The 20,466-nt window shown below is 57.1% G+C and overlaps 1 protein-coding gene across 1 annotated transcript in view; it reads right to left on the reverse strand.

Annotated features, from left to right (window-relative positions):
- The window catches only part of MTMR14 (myotubularin related protein 14), a 32,344-nt gene extending 11,890 nt beyond the window's left edge, over positions 1 to 20,454 (reverse strand). The window contains exons 1-14 of the mRNA XM_025192954.1: positions 20,355 to 20,454; positions 13,148 to 13,256; positions 11,940 to 12,015; positions 11,439 to 11,499; positions 10,483 to 10,605; positions 9,565 to 9,638; positions 7,463 to 7,533; positions 6,823 to 6,897; positions 3,724 to 3,790; positions 2,742 to 2,827; positions 2,378 to 2,454; positions 2,094 to 2,130; positions 1,215 to 1,285; positions 493 to 542 (exon numbers count right to left, since the gene is read on the reverse strand). Of these exons, the coding sequence (XP_025048739.1) occupies positions 493 to 542; positions 1,215 to 1,285; positions 2,094 to 2,130; positions 2,378 to 2,454; positions 2,742 to 2,827; positions 3,724 to 3,790; positions 6,823 to 6,897; positions 7,463 to 7,533; positions 9,565 to 9,638; positions 10,483 to 10,605; positions 11,439 to 11,499; positions 11,940 to 12,015; positions 13,148 to 13,201 (922 nt within the window). The 5' untranslated portion in view covers positions 13,202 to 13,256; positions 20,355 to 20,454. The remainder of the gene's footprint in view (positions 1 to 492; positions 543 to 1,214; positions 1,286 to 2,093; positions 2,131 to 2,377; positions 2,455 to 2,741; positions 2,828 to 3,723; positions 3,791 to 6,822; positions 6,898 to 7,462; positions 7,534 to 9,564; positions 9,639 to 10,482; positions 10,606 to 11,438; positions 11,500 to 11,939; positions 12,016 to 13,147; positions 13,257 to 20,354) is intronic.
- Between the last annotated feature and the right edge of the window lie 12 nt (positions 20,455 to 20,466).

Genomic DNA, 20,466 nt, shown 5'->3' on the forward strand with positions numbered 1-20,466 from the left:
GCTCCTTTTGGGAGAAAGCTGGAGGGCCTTGCCCCTCTGCTCAGGTTCAGGCCAAATGCCATATTTGGGGTCAGGAAGGAATTTCACCCAGTGACTGGACTGGTACAGACCATGGGGCTTTTGCCTTCATCTGTAGTGGGGGCCATGGCCTCTTCCTTGGATCTCTTGAACATAAATTAGCCACCTCTGCAGCAGCAGCAGGACAGTGGCCACTATGGTCCCCATGCTCTACCTGCAGCAGGTTTGGATGTGATGCCGGGTGCTGTCAGGGTGACTGTATTGTTTTGCTCAGCTGCTGGACAACAGATTTGTCCAAGCTGGTTTGGACAGGGCTGATCCTGCCTCAGGCTGGGGGTTGGACTAGCTGTGACCTCTGCAGGTCCCTGCCAGACCCAATGCTCTAAAACTATGAATGCCATGGATGCGACCCAACATGCTGGGCACCAAGGGGCCTGCTCTGAGGGACCCAGCCAGCACTGTGGTAGTACTCACGGAGCATGCAGATCTCCTCCAGAGTGAAGCCAGGGGGCAAGCTTTTCCGCCTGGGGACAGAAGGAGAGTCAGCAACACAGTGTAGACCCAGAGAGGGACTAGCCTGAGCTGGAGCCTCATGCCTCTGCCAGGCTTGGAATGATGGAGACCTCTGCTGCCACCCACCAGGCCAGGGAGGGCGGCCCAGCATGGTCTGGCTCTCCTCAGAGCTGCTGTGAGACCCACTGTCCCTTCGAGGGGCAGGGACACCAGGCTCCCTGGTTCACCCCCAGCCCAAGATGGGGCTTGAATTGGAAGGGACCCAGCCGCAGCCCCAGCATGCTGGAGGGCTGGAGCAGGGGCAGCAGAACACCAGACAGTGGCTGCCCCAGAGCAGACAGAAGCCTTAGGGAGGGCTGGCAGAGCTGCAGGGAACACTGCTCAACCCATGCTCAGCGGTACAATAGCCCCCAACCTCCTGGCTCACACAGCACCTGGTGGCCCAAGCAGCCCAGAGCCCTCGTGCTCCAAGGCCCATCTATGCTCAGGGAGCCTCTGGATGCGGCATGAAGCAGAGAACTCCTCCCAGCCCGGGCAGCCTCAGCACCTCCCAGGCCTCGGCCCCATTTTGCAGCCTTCTGAGCACAGAATACATTAAGGGAAAGTGGGCCAGGACACCAGGGCTTGCATCTCCCTGCAGCAGCAGCACTAACAAGCTCTTCCGGCAGGCGCGGGTTCCTCACCTGGGCGGCGGTGCAGCTGAGAACTCCTGTGAGGTGATGTGCTTCAGAAAATTGAAGCAGAAGAAGAAAATCTGGAGGAGGGGGAAGAGCAGGTGAGGGGGACCTATGGCTTGGGGCCACCCGCACCCCCGCCCTGCTCCTGGGGTGGGCGACTGCAAGACACCGGCAGTAACCAGACCCTCCCAATCTCAACATCAGCCACGGCCTCTTCTGGGGCCTCCTGTCTGCTGCCCCTGGGTCACTGCTGCAGAAGACGTCCCAGCACATTCCTGCCACGCTTCACCCAGCCAGGGGATGTGCCTGTTCTCAGGACATCCAGCTGCACAAGCCTCATGGGCCAGGGGCTATGTCACACCCAGCAGCAGCTTGCTAAGATTTAGAGGTTCTGAGAAAGCAGGAGCCCACCCCTGCATGCCAGCTGGGCTGGTTCAGACTCCCTGACCTCCCCACCTGGCAGGGGGAGGGAGGAAGTTCCCACATGCGCTAGAGTGACCCAAGGGTCCCCTACTCTCTGGCTGAGCACCATGTCCCTGAAGCTGCTGCCCTGCGTGACCACAGCTCTGAAGCACCGCCGCCTTGGCTAACCCGGGCAGTGCTCGACCAATCCGCTCCAGGGCTCAGAGGATGCCAGAACCCGAAATGTCCCTGAGCCAAGTTGAACAGCATCTCAGAGCATCTGTGCCAGGGCACAAAGAGAACATGAGCACCAACTCCCTGAGATGCAGTCCCTGTGCTGAGGCAGCCCCCTGCCTTGTGGGCACAACCCCATAGTGCCAGCCAGCCCAAGGGGCAGTGGGGGCTGCTGCACAGAGGGATGCTGTGTGGGCAGAGCAAGCACTGTGCTTGGCAGCTGCCCCCCAGCCTGAAGTATATGCTCACCTCCTCTCCTTTGCTGAGCCGATCTGCCAGCATGTGCCTAGGAAGAGCAAGGGAAGACTGATGTGCCAGGGACCCAGGCAAGAGCAGGACAGGGTCATTGGCAGTGTTGAGCGGGACGTAAGCAAGCCCTTCCCGCTACAGAGGCAGCACCTCCAGGCCAACAGACTACCCTGCCTCCCCCATCATCTTCCTATAATCCTCTGGCCTCAGGCAGCTGGCCTGGTCACAGGCTAGAGCTGGCCCTGGAGGTGCCAGCCACCGCTCAGCAGACCTCTGGCTCCTACCCAAAGAGAAACCAGTCGTAGGCCACAGTCAGGTAGAGGATCTCGGCAGGCTCCAGGGATGCATGAATCAGCCCATCCTGCAAAGAGACGGGCAAGGCTCAGTGCCACAGGCTGGGCCAGCCAGGTGTCCACCCTGCTTTGACCCTGCGTCTCATGCACGTGCAGCCAGAGCATGTGTCAGGCCACCATGTCAATGCCGAGCTGGTGCAGGCACAGGTGCCCAGCTCAGCACCCCGAAGACAGCACACCTTGCCTACTCCACCCGCCAAGCCAGCAGGGCAGCACACCCAGCTGTCCTTCAACCCATGCCGCCAGCCACCCCAGCTGTCACCCCTAAGCCAGAGTGCATGGACTGGGTACTCACAGCCCACAGCGAGAGGCGCAGGAGAGAAATGAAGAGGGGGGTCCGATCCCAGCCAGAGATGCAGTGCACCAGGAGCCCACTGTCATCTGCTCGAGGGGGAGGACAAGAGAGTGCTTTGTAGTGGGAACAGAGCCCCTTACTAGGGACAGATCTGCAGTGAAAGCTCCCCCAACTCTGCATGCAGGTGGGAGGGAACACAGCCCAGGCAGCCAAGTGCTGGGGATGTGGCGGCCCAAGTCTTCCACACCTGCAGCCATCCTGGAGCAGGAACCTCAGCTCACGAAGGTGAGTGGCATGGCAGGAGTACTGCCCAACCCAGCCTGCCCCATCAGAGCTCCATCCTCACTGGAGGCCGAGACTCAGCTGTCACCCCTGGAGCAGCGGGTCCCCTCCCTCCTCCTGCCGACAGGGCCACTGAGCCCCCCACCACCTTGTTAGACAGGCCAGCAGCAGCAACACAGCCTGCTGTTGGGGCAGTGAGCTCTGAGGCCCTCATGCCCACGAGAAGCTGCACGGAGGGCAGTACAATGCTGCCCGTCTCCAGAGGCAGCGTGACAGTGGCTGGCCCAGGCCTAGACACATTGCTCCCTCCTGCAGGACACACGAACATTTCTGGGACACCAGTGGCAGGTCACAGGAAGGGCAACAGCAGGGTCCTGCCCTCTACTTGCCCACTTGGCGCTGAGCCGGGCATTTAGAGGTTCTGGGCCCAGTGCCTGCCTGGGGCCTCCCGGTCTCTCCTACTTTTGGGATACTAGCCCTCACAGGGGGAAGAGGGGCTGGTGAGTGTGCTCCTTGCAACAGCCCCCTGCCATGGAGAAATAGAGGCCCCACGAGTGGCCCCAGGGGGCAGAGCCCCAGAGGAGCGATGCTTCAGACAGGGCTGCAGACTGTGCCCAGACTGGGTGCTGCATGATCATCCTGCCGGGCTTAGGGGGAGGGAAATGTGCCCTAAGTTGCACCCACTGGGGCGCAGCCTCACCATCACTGTTGATGAGCGAGATCAGCAGCCTCAGGTAGTTCTGCGTCTGCTGCACCAGGTCCCAGCTCTGCAGAGAACAGGAGAGGTGAGAAACTGCCCTGGGGCCAGAGGCCACAGCAGATGCACGACCCTCAGCACAAACAACCCCCAGAGCATTGCCAAGGCCACAGCCCTGCTTTGCCTCCCACCCATGTTGGCCCAACAGCTTCACCCGCAAAAACTGCCCAGTGAGGAGGGGACTGGGCAGGAGGGGCCCAGCCCCTGGACTGTGGGGGCCCAATGTGGGGCAAGGGAAGGTGTAAGTTGGCTCCCCGGCCCTAGCAGAGCTGGGGGCTGCAGGCGTGGCAGCCTGCCCATGCACCAAAAGCTGAGCAGCACCTCCACGCACCCTGCTGAGCCCCGACCCAGTTCTGTGGCCCCAGGTGTTGGTGCTGGGAAGCGCTTTGCAGCAGCGCTGCAGCTGTGCAGTTGGTCCAGATTGGGGGGTGGGCACTGGCCCTGCAATTGTAGGTGAGCTCCCTCATCTTGGACTGGACTGCTGGAGACCTGGGGGCTCCTGCTGAGCGCTGACCCACTTTCTGCAGACAGCAGCAGATTCCTGTTCACCCACACAGAAGGCCTCCAGGTCTCAAGCTCACAGGCGGCAGGGGCTGGGGAAGCAGGTATTTTTCCTTCCTCCTGTGCCCCATTTGCATGAACACAGCACATCAGTGCCAGGCCTCCACATGGTGACAAACAGCAGGCCAGGGCTCTGCAACCACCTGCAGCACAACCCGTGCTGGGAGCAGGGAGAGGACGGGCGACCAAGCCCCTGAACCTCCATGCAGTGACCTGAAGCAGAGAACAGGTGCTCTCATGCTCGAGACAGCAGGACAGACCACTGCCAGCTTGTCCTGCTGCACCACACCTGCAGGGGCAAGGTGGGGATAAGACACTCCCTACCAGACAGCTGCCACAGGTTGAGAAGTGGGGAACAGTGATGCACATGAGCCTGGGACCTCCTCCTACTCCCCAGCCTTTGCCAGAGTCCATGAGCCAAGAGATTCCCAGGCAGGTCCACGGAGAAGCCAGAAGGGACAGCACATCCTATCCCACCAGCCAGAGGCCCTGCCAGGACCCTGGCACCCGACATTCACCTAGAGCTTCCCCATCTCTGGCTGCCGTTCTGGAGCTCTCTCCGTCTCAGTAGTTGATCTGCATGGTCAGTCACTCTCAGTACTCATTAGGATTTGTGTGGCCCCGGCCTCCATCTCTGCCCTTATTGAGCACATGGTCCCAGCTGCACTGCTGGCCCCCTAACAGTCCCTGCTTGCTTGCCCTGCCCAGGCCAACAAACCAAGCTCTGCTGCTTCTTTTGGTTGTTTCTGTGGCTCCTTCCTGCCCCCAATCTGCTCGTCCAACATCCTTTCCCAGGCAGCTGCAGGAGCTCTGGCTGCTCAGGATACTTAATGAATGAGGTGCTTGCTGCAGGCTGGCTGGTCCTGGGCCCAGTGCCTCACAGGTGCTGCCCTCTCTTGGGTGGCTCCGCTTGGCTTGGCTCATGCTGGTGCTTTAGATTAATTTTTGTGGCTTCTTCCTTGCTGCGTGCTACAGAGGTGGGTGTACTGCTCCATGCCCAGCACTGCAGCCTGTCCAGGGAAATCCCAGGGATTGATGGCTCCGGCAGCATCAGTCAGGCAGGCAGGACAGAACAGCTTGCTCCTGCCAGGGAGCACCCCTTGCCGTGCCAGCAGGACACCTGCAGCCCGCAGGAGCAGCAGGGCACCGGAGGCACTACATCAGCACGGGGCTGCAGAAGGGAAGGACGTGGGGGCACAGCAGAGCTGCTGTTTCCTGCCTTCTCCTACAGGTCTGAGAGCACCTGCCAACCCCCAGCAGCATGTGACAGGAAAGCCTGGCCCCATCTCGGCCTTCCAGCTGTGGGGAACTCTGTCCAAAACCCCAGCAGTGGCAATGGCAGCAGCATGCTCCTTCTGCACCTGCCAGCTTGAGCTGCAGGGAGCAGGCAGGCGCTGGGGGAGGGAACGTCACCTAGCACTACTGCCATTCACTGAGCTTCAGTACTCCCTGCTCTTCCCCCGTGATGCACTGCCACCATGGGAAGCCAGCTACACCCCACAGCCGCCTGCAGCTTGCGTCCTACGTTAAGAAAAGCCCTTGAGGGTCAAAGGCCCACACTAAGCTACCGCTGCTCTGGACAGTCAAGCCCCCAAGCCCCTGCCTGTCCCTGGAGCCTGCGTGGAGCCCAAGAAATCATCACTGCAGCCGCCTAAATGTAGAAAGCTCCATGGACGCCATGTATGCACATGCACCCTCCTGAGCTGGCCTGCACCTTACTGCAGCTACTTGGCAAGCGTGGAACAGATGTGCCAATTTCAAACCCAAAGCACAGCCTGTTTTTTTTCACAGGTCACGCAGGTAATGGGGCTATTCTTGGAACAGGGAGCCGTTTACCTCACCCCAGGGGTGCTGCACCCCAAGTTTTGTGACAGCAGCATTCATGCCAGCAGCACAACCAAGGAAGCCAGCGCTCTGGCTCAGGAGCTCAAAACAGTCATTCTTCCAGGAAAACAATGCAAAAATATGGTATTTGGGACAAGGGTAGAGAGGCAATTCCATCACCAACAATGACAGACACCTGGGGCAGGGAGACAGCCAGAAGCTGGAAGAGAAAGGACCTTAGGGGTAGAGGCTGACATCACAGGCAGAGCCGAGGGGATCCAAAAGGACACACACTGTAATGCAGGGACCACGCGAGACTCAACATGCCACTCAGGAGAACCCAGCGAAGCAATCGTGGTAGGCAGAGAGGGCAAGAGGCTGCAGCCGCAGACACCGAAGGGAACAGGGCTGGCTTTGCATGTGCAGCTGCCTGCTGGCAGAGGGAGGTGCAGCCTCAGGAGATAGGCTGCAGGGCAACAGCCACGAGCTACGAGCACAAGTCTGTTGGAGCGTGGAGCCCAGGAGAGCCAGTGACCCAGCACAGCAGCTCCTGCTGCCGGGAGTGTGGGATATCATACATGTGGTCAGTCCAGGTGACCTGACTGCTCCCGTCTGCCTGTGGCCTACCAATTCCCCAGGAGCCCCAGCACTGCTCACCTGGTATTTGCTCCAGTCAATATTCAGAGCCTGAGTCAGGGAGACTGGGATACTTAATGGAGCATCTACATAATCCTGCAAACAGACACACAGGTCAGCCATGGATCAGTTGAGGGGAGGGGGAGCAGCTCCAATGGAACCGGGCACAGAAAGCAGAGCAGTGGCAGTGAGTGCTGCCTCTAGCCTGGCTTTGGGGTACTTCTGGACACAGTGGGTTGCTGGAGGGAAGAGGCTGGTGCACCACGAGAGGCCCTTCCTCCTGAGGGGGAAGAGTAAGCAGCTGGGGACAAGGCACTTCAGTGTGAGGGTCTCTGCAGGACCCTGGCCCTCCACCTCCCCAGCAGGCAGACCAGATAAATGCAAAGCTGAGACTAGAGGCCACCTGCAAAGTACTAGCTTCAGGTCACAGGTATGTGAAGACCAGGATACCAGGCCAGCCACAGCAAGGTCCAGCTCCCCATAGGCAGCCAGAGCATCCCAGAGTGCAGGATGCTGACCCGCTGCAGAGAGCCCCTTCCTGCTGGGTTCCCTCCCTGTGGCAAGGAGGGACATGCACTGTTATGTAACTGTTTGCAAGGTCCTGCGTCAAGGATTAGGCGCAGCAAAGCCCGCAGCTTTCCAGTTAGCAACATCCTTGTACCTGCTTCCAGTTAAACACAAGGCCTTCAGCAGTATAATCCCGATCTTTGTACTCCTTAAAAAATTCACAGCCTGCAAGAGACAAGGCAACGAGCGATTGTGTAGACAATTGATCGCTAACTGCTGGAATCCCCAGGGGGACACGGAGCTGACAGCCTCAGCGCCAGCCGGGACTCCAGCACATGGAGTGAATCCACAATCAGCCTGCCTGTGGGAGGTCAGGGGCAGCCATCAATACAGTGTGCAGCCTGGTTCGAGTGCCCCCCTGGCCAGCCAGTGGCAATGTAGAGGAGGCTCCCAAGGTGCTAACGCTGTTGTGACCCTCCCCCAGCTCCCAGGGACAGCACAGCACATGTCTGGGGTATTCCCTTCACATCACAGGGGCATGCACCAGGTGTTCCCCACAGTGCTGCCCTGGGGTTGCAGGCAGCACAGCAGAGCACAACAGTAGCTCTGGCAGAGCTGAAGCTGGTTCTCTTTGGATACTAGGAGTCTGCACCAGGATCCCCCCTGCCGCCACCGCGAGTGCATGGAGATGGGTGGTTGCACCACGCATACAACCATCTGCACACAAGTGCCTCAATGCACAGTGGCAGCAGGACTTGGAGTCTACCTGACTGGATGGAGGGGTTGGAGAGAGGGACAACCCAGAGCCTCAAAACTCAGGGAGGGAGGAGGAGGAGATGGCCTTGGTTTTCAAATGTGAAATGTCACTTGGAGCAGGATACGGCCAACCCAACCCCCATTAGGGAAATGCTCCCACAGGCCTCTGCCCAAGATACTAAGTGACTGCTCAAGCCCCTATTTCAATTGCGAGCTTAGACAAAACCTTAAGAACTGGGGCAGCGAACTCGGCACCTCATTGCACCAGCAGCGGGCACACTGCAGACGGCCACGGGAAGGGAAGCCACGAGAACTGCAAGAGCACGAATGTCCACCCCCCTCCCCCTTTAACACCAGCCTCCAGCCCAAATGCTCTCCACCTCCTGGAAGTGACCCCCTTGCTCTGAGAACCGCAAGTTCTCTGCAGTTTCAGCTTGGAGCAATTTTACAGCCCAGTTCCAAACAGGAAGTCCTGATGCTGTGAACCTGGATCCAGCCGTAATTAGAGCATTCCCACTGCGCTGCTCCATCCATTACAGCTGCTGCACTTGCTTTAATGTAACACCGTGGCCTCCTCCCCCTCCTGCTGTGACCAGCCTGTGCTTGGAGAGCTCGGCAGCCTAGCAAAGCTCTGCCCTGGCACACAAGTGGAGCTGCCATGGGCAGCAGCTGCACAGGCACTAGGCGATGCAGGAGTCAGGTGTAGCCATGTGCATTATGAGCTGGCAGCCCCCAGCCCATAGGAGCACCAACAGCCAACTGCAGAATCCCCTCTGCCCAAGCCCTTCATAGGACCAGCTGCCAAGGGTAGAAACAGGGGCCTAGGCAGTGGCACAGGCCGGAGTTCTGCTGCACACGGGCAGCCGCATGGCTCTGATGTGGCAGGCACAAGCTGTGGAGGCCTGCTGTTGGCCAAGCAGCTGTGCACGCTGGCTATCCACAGTGAATCCAATGCTGACCTGCACTGTGGAACAAGATGCTTTGTGCCTTCTCTCGGTATCAAAACAACGCTTCCCCACTGCAGGTCTGGGGCCAGGCAGGGCTCACCCAGGAGGAGGGCAAGGAGGAGCAGTGAGGGCTGGTCTTTTGTGACCAGCAAGCATGAATCTCCCTCTTCCCTCTCCTTTGAAGGGTCAGAGGGACAGACTTGAACTCCTCAAGTGACCCCCCAGCCCCAAAAAGACATGGAGCAGTGGGGCACTCAGGTTCCATCCATACGTATCTGCCCAGGGCCTAAATCCCCTGGGACTGGCAGTTTAGGGAAGGCTGTGAACACAGCCACTCCCACTGCAACTTGGCCAGCCCTCACAGTATGCAACTAAGCTGCCTGGTGCTGGCTCACATCTTCTAGACCCCTTCTAGACACCTGCACATGCTCCTGCTGGCCCAAAGAGCTTCCTGCTCCAGAGACCAGGGAACATGCAGGGAGTCCCAGCCTCTGTCCACCACACACAAGGAGCTCCCCGTCCCCAGCAACCCCTTCAGCCATCAGCCCTGTACCTGGGTATGGGATGGAGAGAAGGGTGAAGTCAGCATAGCGCTGTGCTTTGTCCACCTTCTCCGAAGACGTAACACTGAGAAGGATGAAAGAACAGGGTATGTATTCAGAGGACGCGGCCCCAGGCACTGGGACACCCAGGCTGGTCACATGGTGCACAGGCACATGCAGGTGACAGAACAGTCCTGACTCCAGTGGCAGCCTAGAGCCCCACTCAGATCCAAACAATGCAGGGAAGCTCCAGCCCAAGGACAGTCACACCCTCAGCCCAGATGCATCCCAGAGAGTTGCCCACCTTCCTTGACCCTCTGCTCCCCTCCTCTGAAGTCAGGGTCCTCACACCTACTCGGCCCCTGCCGAGAAAGTCGCTACACCTGCAGTCGCAGGGACCAGGGTGTCCAACCTCCATCCCCAGTTGAGGCAACTGGGAACCCATCCTGGTTGCAAGAAGGGTGGTGGAGTTGAGCCAACCTTCAACCTGCTGCCGCAGCCTTCACAGTGGCACTGGCCAAGGCCAAATGGACCTGATATACAGCCCAGTGTGCCCCCAGGGCTACATTTTAGGGCACCGGTTCCCAGTCTGTGGTACATGTATCACCAGTGGTATGCAAACAGCCTGTCAGTGGCATGCATTAACAGATTTATTATAATTACTTTGTATGACAAAAATTTGCTGGTGATACGTAAGGTTGCATCATTTTAAATTGGTGGTGCACAATCTGTCAGAGTTTCAGAACCACTGCTTTAAGGCACTGATGAATACCTCCTGGGGCCTCTCCAGCACCCTGCCAGGAGAAGACAGCACTGCATGCAGGTCAATGCAGTCCAAGCCCTGGGTTGGCTTATGACTTTGGGCAGCAGGTGCAGACCCGCCACCCCCCTCAACACAGCCCAAGGGCAGGCGCAGGTTCTACACTCACTTCAAGCCAAACTTCACCTTCTTGTTCTCCACCATCAGGTCACAGATGTACCGGACCGACAGGTACCGCAGCAGCTTGATGTCGTGCCCTCTAACCTTGTCAAACAACTGGGAGTCTGCATTTCTGCAACAAGCGCAGGAGAGGCAAGAGCCCAGGGTCAATGCAGACACCTGCTGGTCCCCAGGCAGGGCTGGGGGCCAGACTGCACCCAGGGGGACCTCTCCCTATTGGCAGCCCTGGAATGGCTGCTTGTCAAGGAGCCCTGTGACCCCACAACACAGCCCTGCCTGTGCACATGTCTGTCAAGACACCACGTCACATCGGTGCTGTTCTTCCTACAGCAGTTCACCCAGTGCTCAGCAGGGTCACAGGGGCTGGTTTTGTGCCACTGAGGCATTAGCTTGCAACCGGGCTGACAACCAGTCCTGCTGCCATCTCCCATGGGTGTTGCGGCACCACCAGCATACAACCAGCTTCTCCATGCACCGAACATCACTCCAGCATTGCCCTCCCTTCGGACACAGCAGCTGCCTTTGGGCAGGGAGGAAAGTGTCCCCTCACGGCCCATCCCACCCCCTCAGATCGTGGGAGTCATGCATGCAGCATGCTCCTCTCTGTGAACGGAGATCCAGAATTATTCCTTCCATCCACATTATCTTTCTGGACCGCCTACCCACTCTGTACAGCTCAGGACCATCTAACATCTGGTATCTGCCTGCCCCCAGCAGTGGAACAGGAGACTTCAGTTACACTGGGCTCAGCCAGGTGTCAGCATCAGCGGGTTCTGGTTTTTGTAACCACACCAGGGATATCATGAGGGGCTTGTTTTTGAGAGCAAGGAGCTCGTGGCCTGCAGTGGCCCCAAGACATTACTATGGCTCAGACTGGAGACAAAGGGTTGAACTGGCTGGTCAGATCTGAGTTCCTCTCTTCCTACCCAAATGCTGCGCACACACCTGAACGCAGGATCTTCCTCTGAAAGGTCATCAGTATCAGCCCAGGCATCGTCAGAGCCCCCTGCAAGGAGAGCACAATGTCAGGGGCAAAGCTTGTGCAATGCCCTCACGCCCCTCCCATGCTGCAGCCCACACACACCAGGGTTGTCATCCTGCCTGCAACTTTCTCCCCGCCTGCCCCAAGTGGGGTCTAACCCACCCTCGGTCTCCCACCCCTGTCAGAGACTATAATCATCAGACCTGGGCAGCAAATTTAGCTCTTGTTCCATGTCCCTCCTAGGATGACATCCTTGGAGTCTCTGCAGAGGATGCCCCCACCCCACCGCACTGCTCTTTGATGAATGCGCAAACAGGTCAACATCCCCCAGGGACAAGGTGCCCTGAGGCTGATTTACAGCTGGCCTGTGATGTGCCCTCCACCCACCAAGGCCCAGACCAGTGCCTGCAGCAATGCATAGACAGACATCCTGCTGAGCTGACCACACAGGGTCCCTTACTCACCTGAGAAGATGTAGTTGTATCCGGTACGGCCGTACAGCTCCCCCCACCCTGCTAGGGTTGCTGACCTGCAGATGTGCTGGAGAAAGCAACTATCATAAACCTCTTGCAGGTCTCAGAGGGGCTGCCCTTGTACACAGGGAACCATGCCCAGCTTCCTGTCCCCTCCAGGCATCCCAGCTGCCACCTCTTTGTACCCAGTCTCTACAGTCTGTTTACCTACCTGCCCTCCAATGGGCAATTCCTACCCCTGTTCTGGCCTCTAGCTCCCCACACCCTCCTCACCTGCATCAATTTTCCACTGCCTGGTAAAACAAGCAGCATCTGAGCTGTGTTCATGTTTAGGTTGACCCTCATTCTTCAAACTGCTGCCACAAAGGCTAAGGACTGTCCCTATATCTGTCTCAGTAGTTCCTGCCCGGACCCCTCCACAGCAGCCTCCCTGCTGGAGGTCCAGGGTCTCAGCCTGCATGGGTGCCTGACCACGCCACATTAATTGGTGCCAGGTGAGACAAGCAACCATGGCGCACACAGCTGCCAAGGAGCCAAGCTACATAGAACTACAGCCACTTGAATTCTCCAGAGGAGTGCCCACACCAGCACTTAGTGCAGCTCAACTAATTCACTGTAAAGTCAATCAAGATTAACACGCCTGCATCCCTCCTTGTAAGACGCTTGGGGATCTGCTCAGCTATCTAAGCAACCTCAGATTGCTTCCTGCATGTCTGCAAAAAGGCACTTCACTTAGTTGGTCAGCTTCTCTTCAGGGACAAAACAGGAGAACAAGAGCAAGCTGGCAGATGGTTTGGGGCTACAGGAGGGGATCCTATCCCGCAGCTCCTCCAGGAGGAACCCAGAGCTTGGCAGGGTGGTAGGCAGGCCTGTGGGGAATACCCAGGGCACCCTAGGGAGAAACAGTCTTGTGTGGTTCAAGTTGTCATAACCCTCCTTCCATTGGTCTCCAGTGCAGTGTCTTAGCCTGATGCCAGCTCACAGGGGCCCAGCACAAACCCCGCCTGGCACAGGCTGGGGAGTGGATGCAATCTACTGCAGTGCCCCTCTATTCCCAGGCAGCCCATCTGCCTCTTCAGTTGGTGTCCAGGAGCAGGATCTGGCCTGCAGAAACTAACACTGCCAGGTGATGAGGGCAGCTCAGAAAATGGGGAGAGGGACACCCCACACATCAGCCAGGCACACTCAGGCCACCTTACCTTGCCTTTGTACAGGATGACCGGACAGACGAAGCGGCCTCTGCACCTGGCCATCTTGCTGCGGTGGATGAGGTCCTGCAGCTTGCCCACCTGCACGGTGCTCTCAAATCTGCCAGACAGAGAGAAGGGGAGATCAGGGCACAAGGCCTCACATCCACACAACCCAGACCAATGGGATGCCTGTGCACCTGGCCTCTACCCTAGCACCCATAGCCCAGCCCATCAGCCTCCAGACCAGCTGCGAAGCCTGAGAGCAAGGGGGGCAGGCCTCCTACAGTGCATAGGCCAACAAGTGAGAGAAGCACACCAGGGTCTTTCCTGGTCTAAAGGAGCCCACTACTCACTGCACCAACACCAGGCTTGTAGCAGGAGCCCCATCAGCAGCTGGAAGAAGGGCCTGCACGAGCCTGGCAACAGCATCTTGGGTCACCAGTCTGTGGCTAACACACTAGAAGACAAAGGATGGCCTGGGTGCCTGGCTGGAGCTTAAGACTAGGTTCTTGTTATGCCGAGCTCTATTTCAGCTGCCCAGTTCCATAGAGTCCTGGGCACAAGGGTTAAGACATGAGTGCACAAGTTCTCATCGCTCCTTGCCTGGGTTCAAGGCTGCCCTGCAGCAAAAGGGAAGCTTGCCTGTGTGGGGTGGGCTGGGACACATACTCTGACTCTCCATCTCCCAGGTTGGGAAGCTTTGCTGTTGCGGAGGGGCTGGAGGCAGCAGTCACTCCACGTTAACAAGCTCTCCAGTACTGCATTTCCTACATGCTGCTTCTTTTTAATGAAAAGAGAAGCATTTCTCAGTGCTCGCGTAGGCGGTTCTATTATATAGGTTTGCAAGGAGGCCAGTACCGTGGCTAGGTAAAGGCTGTTCCCTGCCCCATGCTTTCTTTGGATGGAACCACAGTATCATTGCACACAGAAATGTTTGAAGCATGTAGCTGCCATCAGGGCCAGTGAGAGAGGGGACAGAAATGGAGCTCAGGTCTCTGATGTCCCTGACAAGGAAGGAACAACTCCTGTACAGGGGGAGGCAGCTAGTGTTATGCTGGAGAGGGCGGATACTGACATCCCTTAGAGGAGATTAAGGTTGAGGATGTTAGCTCCGGAGGAAGGGAGGCTGCAAAACCAGCCCTGCAGGCTACCAGCACGTTTTGACAGTGCAGTCTCAGAGCAAGCCGAGATCACATCAGAAGAGGGAGGGAGCTCTTCTCTGGATGGCTTGAATGCTAAGACCCCAGTCCTGACACAGAGGGGGAGAATGCAGAGAGGTTTCCTGGGAGCACGTGATCCAGAGCAAGAAGACCCCAGTAGAGGGAAGAAACTCGAGGAAAACCTCAAAGTGCTGGCGGTGCCAGGGAAGAAGGATGCAGAGCTGCTGCAGAAGGAATAAGATTGCTCCATTCAATGCAAAGACAATGCAGGGACTTAAATAAAACCAGCCACTGTCCATAGCCAGGTGATTCAACATAATTTGGAAGTTCATCAGGATAAAGGACAGGAAGCGGGGAAAGCCCAGGTGACAACTGGTCTAGTGAGGATGAAGGATGCCCAGGGCAGTGGTTTTATTATGCAGCCATGAAAGGAGGGGGGGCACGTGCCAGTCCCTGCTGCTGCTCCCTGCTGCCCTGTCATTAAGGCAGGAGTCTCAGAAGCCGCCAGCCGCAGAAACCGGCGCGGGCGGCGGGCGCCCTCTGCTGCTGCGTTCCCAACACAGGCTGCTTCTGGAAGGCAGAAGACTTAACGATACCCCCTGCACCCAGCATTTGGTGTCTCTTCCCCACAGCAACACAGGCGCTGAGCACAGTTGAGGTAAAGCAGTCTCAGTCACCATCAGAAGCCTGGTCCGATCCTCCAGGCGCATGCAAAGTTGGGAGAACTCGTCCACCATACAGCTGCAGGGTGGTTAAGGTTAAAAAAAAAAACCTTACAAGACCAAAGAACCAGCCATCTGGACTAGTACTGCTGCCCCTGCCCCTGCTCACAGGGGCACCATCTTTCAAGGGACCTGTCAAGGGCAAGCACACAACGGTCAGCCCGAGGAAATGATTCTCTGCGAGGTGAAGTGACCCAATGCCATCAGGGGGAGATAGGGACGGCACCTGCAGCAAGACGCTCCAGGAGGCAGGCTCCACTGGCTGCAGCAGATGACCTTGATCCCCCACCCCACTCCACCCCAGCGTGCCATGGGGCTCATTCTCAGCTCACTAGTTTTGTCTATCCTCAGCTCCGCCTGTACAGAGCAGGGCTTCCCCACCTGCTGGTTCACACTGGGGCAGAGGGGCACCCCCAGCACAGGTAGGGATGGCAGGGAGTGGGGCAGAGGGCACATCCCACCCCTGCCCCAGACTCACTCCCTCAGAGCAGCAGGTCTCCTTGCACCCTAGAACACCAGGGCCTAGGGGTTAATGAGCACCCCACCCACAGGACCCCTTGTCCCAAACATCCACCTCTTATCAAAGCCAACCCTCCCACTGCTGTCCTGCAAGGCCAGGCCTGGGGAGCAGGCACACTAATGCACTGCCTTCTAGGGGGCAGTCAGAGCCTGCTGGATTGTCTGCTGCACTCACTGTATCTTCCCAAGCGAAGAAGAGCTGAGGCAGAAGATGACAGCGGGAGCCCACCAACACCCCATCCCCACCCTTAGCCAGCCTTGTCCTGGAACTGTGCCTGGGACCTGAGCCCAGCTGCATTGGGCTGCATGGAGCAGACAGGACATGGGGTCCCTCAGCCTTGGCCCAACCAATTCATCCAGGGATGCTCTGCACTGTGCTGCATGTGCACAGGCAGAGGCAACCAGCAGAGGCAAACTCCCTTCATTACACAGCTTAGTGATGTACCAACTAACCCCATGCCCCCTGCACCCAGGCCACCTTCCTCCAAGGGCAGGCTGGCTGCTCCCCCACAAGAGGCAGTCTGTACCTTAGCTCCATATTTCTTGGATCTGAGATTTACATTCTGGGGTGCTTTCAGGGTTCCCCGTTTCTGACTCTCACAGGCAGCAGAGGGGAAACTCGGGAGCACCCCACAGGCCTCCCTACAGCAGACCCCGGGGCAGAGAGACCCCACACAGCATAGCAAAGCCAACACTTCTGGCCCCCAGGCAGGGAGTGGTGGAGGAACCCCAGAGCAGTACAGAGAAACCTGCAGTAGGGTAGGCCACAACAGGGCTCCTCTCCACTGCTGCCATTTGATCAGCATGAGCAATGCCAAGGACCGCTGGGAGCTTCCCAGATGCAAGCAGCTGGAGGGTGAAGGACAAGAAATGCCCTCCATCCTGGCTGCAGGCACCGGTGAGCTACTCATAACTAGACCACACCTGCTCTAGCTCATCTGCTTTTGTCATCCAGCAATGTTTTCCTGCTGTTTTTGAGCAAGCTGCTTAGTGGTAGTAAAGTAGCACCCAAAACCCTGGGAAGTCAGCTGTAATTCTTTACCATTTGAACCCAACCTGGATCACCACAACTCAGTCGGACTGCTTTGCGAAATCGTGTTCTTCACCACCTCAAGCCAACATGTTGTGGCACAGCAGTTCCTTGCACGCACAGGACAGTGCTTGGACCACCGCACTGACTTGAGAAGCACGCAGCAAATGTTACGTGACCAGTGCTGTCCCTTTGACAGCTGTAATTTTAGAACACAACAGCTGGTGGCAACAGATGCACCTGCTCCACAGCCTCCTGCCAGTGTGGTTTTTACATATCTTCTTCCTACTTAAGGTGCGTGCGTCAACAGCTGTCCCGTGCCAGTCACACAAGAGCAGGGGAAGCCAACTGTACCCTTCTTATCCACCTTTAATTTGCCCCCTGGCAGTTGTCAGTACCTGTTTGTATGCTTGAGACGAGGGCAACAGAAGCTCCCACCCTCCTGCCACTCTACACCCCTTAGAAGCGCAAGGTCTCCTATGGCTTGCTATCCACTTGTCCTTCCCCCACCTCCACAAGGCAAGCAACTGTGGCCTCCTCGCTTACTTGAAGGGAATTTTCCAGCTGGCTGATCACCAATAGCTTCCTTTCCCTCACCAACATTTTTGGAAATGGAGTGGCCATTCCTGCACACGGCATGCCAGATGAAACCAGCTCCTGACCACAAGGGTCGCAACACTCTGTTCCTCCCCAATCTGTACGCACCAGAACCCAGGCGGGGGGAGTTCTGGTTTGATTTTTGCTGGGGCAGCTGTGCGCTGGTCAAGGAGACCTTGGCTCTGTGCCACCCAGGTCAGAGCCTTTCCTGGGCTGGCAGAGTTAACTTAGAGCCCAGGAAGCTGCATGTGCAGTTCAGATGCTGTCTCCTACTGCGCATGACTTGACATGCTTGATTCATAGAAGTCGGGTCGGAAGGGACCTTGTAGATCATCAAGTCCGACCCCCTGCCCTGGGCAGGAGAGAAAACTGGGCTCAAATGACCCCAGCCAGGTAGACATGACATCAAGTCTCCTCTTAAAGACCCCCAAGGTAGGAGCTATCACCACTTCCCTTGGAAGTTGGTTCCAGATCCTAGCCATCCTGACTATGAAGTAATGACTTTGGACGTCTAGTCTAAACCTAGTCTCAAACAATTTGTGGCCATTATTCCTTGTTACCCTGGGCGGTGCTAGGGAGAACAGGTTCTCTCCCAAACCCTGCTGGTCCCCCCTGCTGAGTTTACAGACGGCCACCAGGTCCCCCCTCAGCCTTCTCTTGCGGAGAGAGGGAACACTCACGGGCTGAGGGCCTCAGATTTCTACATGACCTAGCAAAGGGTTGGCTGGAGCCAGCAGCAGAACTTTCAGGCCCCATCAACAAGCCTTTACAGGATACAAGTTGGCCTTTTGTGCCCATCCTGTTTCCCATCTGTGTTTCTGCCCCAGTCAGCACTTTGCCTCCTCCCACGACTGCTTACATTCCCTAAAAGGAGCTGCTTTTAAAAGAGACCTTGCTAAAGGCCTTTTGAAAGCAGAAGTTATGCTGAACTAGCACAGTGAGCTGGAGAACATAAGCCAGTGGCCTGAGACTCTGGCAAGGCCGCTGTTTTACAAGCTTGTAAACTGTCAAGTGCCCAGGTTCTGTGTGGGGTCTTAAACACACACCACGGTTGCATACATGGAGATGATGGAGTACAACCACCACCATAGTGGGGAAAAAGGCAAGTACAGCAGTCTGGATGGCTGTGCTTCTTGTTATGAGCAAAGAGCTGCATTCTTTAGAAGACCTCAGAGAAAACACTACAGTAACACTCGGAGACAAAGTCCAACCAGGGAGTCTTTCTGCATGAAGGTTTAGGAAAGGATCCAAATATGTCCAGAACTAGCAGCATCCCAGCAGCTCCACTGAAGTTCACCGAGTTACTCCCAGGCTTCAGTATGCATTGAAAACTTCCCTACCCCACTCCGCTTCCAGCCCTGGAGGATCAAGCTCTTCTCAGCACTCCTCAGCCAATGCCCAACTGCAGCACCTGTGGGAAGGCACGGTGGGCTAGAGCTCCCTCAGTTACCAAAGAGCAAACACAGTGGTAAGAAGAGCAGGGGTGTCAGCTGCAGGCCACAGAGGCAGACTGCAGCAGAAGAGATTTATATCGAGTGTCACAGAAACTTCCAAACTGCAAGAGCAGCAGAACAATAGAAGGAGCTGTCCAGGGATGCTGGGGAACCTTCATTGGAGGGATGCTGTCTAGGACGGTAAGGACTAGTGCTTCCTACATCTGTGATGAGACCCTCTCTGAGGTCCCTCCCAACCCTGAGATTTAGCTGCTTATCAGACTGAGGTGCCACGAGCAAGTCATGATGTGGGGGGGCAGGGGAAGAACCAAAAGGCTGGGTGGATTCCTGGATTAACAAGGAAACATACTGTTTTCAGACAGGGAACTGACTCAGCCTAGCAGGCAAATCATTCAGCCAACGCTCTTAACTCTTCCCGAGCACTCTTGCTTCCGCCACACAATGGCCACTTCCCAAACCATCTACTTCTCCCTCCAAGTGCTCGCTCCCCCAGCTGTGGCAGTGCTTGCACAGGCCACAGAAGCTTTTTAAAGCCTCCAAACTTCAGGACAGTGGTTTCCAAACTCCAAGTGGCTTCGCACAGAAGCACTGCTGGGAACACATGTGGAACTGGCTAGGCAGTAGAAAGATTCATGCTTCAGAGAAGCGCAGCCCAGGCTGCTCTGAGCCAACAAATGGCATTGCTTGTGCATCCACGGCTCATCAGCTGGCATTCACAAACCCCCAAATTCAAGAAGTGTTGGCAGGAACTTCTTTTTTAAAACAAGTCTTCAGTTATGAACAGTTACAAAAGTTGGAGCTGCCTATTTATGCAGCAGCTTCCCATCATCAGGCAAAGGAGCAGAAACATCAAGGGGGAACTTGGGATGTCAGCAACTGCAAGAACGCACCCATGGGAGCAATTTGCTTGCACCCTCACAGCTGTCACACTCGGGGCCCTCAATGCTGAGCAGAAGGCAGGACTGACCACGTAAGTGTCTACAGGATGGTGAAGCAAAGAGTAGGACATGGAATCCTCTCCACTGCAAGCCTGGCTGGGTCTGCCTGACCCTGCCTCAGCACAGTGGGGGAAGCACACGCTTGAGCTCCCCGCAGACAGACCCAACACTTCTGTCAGCTCAAGCCAGTGCTACAACGGCACATGTCTTACTACGGGGCAGTGGAACGCTGCAGCTCGGCGCGTTGTTCTGCACTCCGCCCCACTCCTCTTCCTGGCCTTGCCTGTTACTTCACCCCCAAGAAAGACTGAAAAAAGCAGCATGTAAATAAGCACGTTCAGTCCTACAGAAAGGCAGAGCCCCAGTGCTTCACCCGGACTCTAGTCCACCCTTAGCCTCTGCGAGCGTGAGGCCAGTCTGCAACGCTCCCTCCGGTCTTCATCCCCCCAGAGACGCCTCGCTTACCACCCCCCTCTCATGGCATTTGAGAGAGCTTCAAGCAACAACTACTTCAGAAGGGCCAAAAGGTGGACAAATCCCAGAGCTTAGGAAAGCAAAGCGAAGCAGTCCCAACCCTGGCACAGCGACACCCGAGCTGCAGAAAGACTCCAACAGCAAGGAGCGAAAGGAACTTGGCACCCGGCAGGTGACACCGCTGGCTCAGAAGCAGCAGCGCAGCCTCCCGCGGGTGCCAAGAGCCCTTCCAAGATGCAGGCAGACCCCAGAGATGACGAGACGCGGCAACACAAGATGCAAATCACGCGCTTGGGAAACCACCAGCGCTGCGGTCACGCACCAGCCCCCACAGCTGCGCGCGTCGGGAGGAAGGAGGCTCGAGCGCAGCGAGCGGCCGCAGGACACGAGCCAGCCGCACGGTGCGGAGGAGAAGCAGCCACATGGCCGCGCCG

Source organism: Alligator sinensis, unplaced genomic scaffold (genome assembly GCF_000455745.1).
Source record: "Alligator sinensis unplaced genomic scaffold, ASM45574v1 scaffold469_2, whole genome shotgun sequence".
Taxonomy (NCBI): Eukaryota; Metazoa; Chordata; order Crocodylia; family Alligatoridae; genus Alligator; species Alligator sinensis.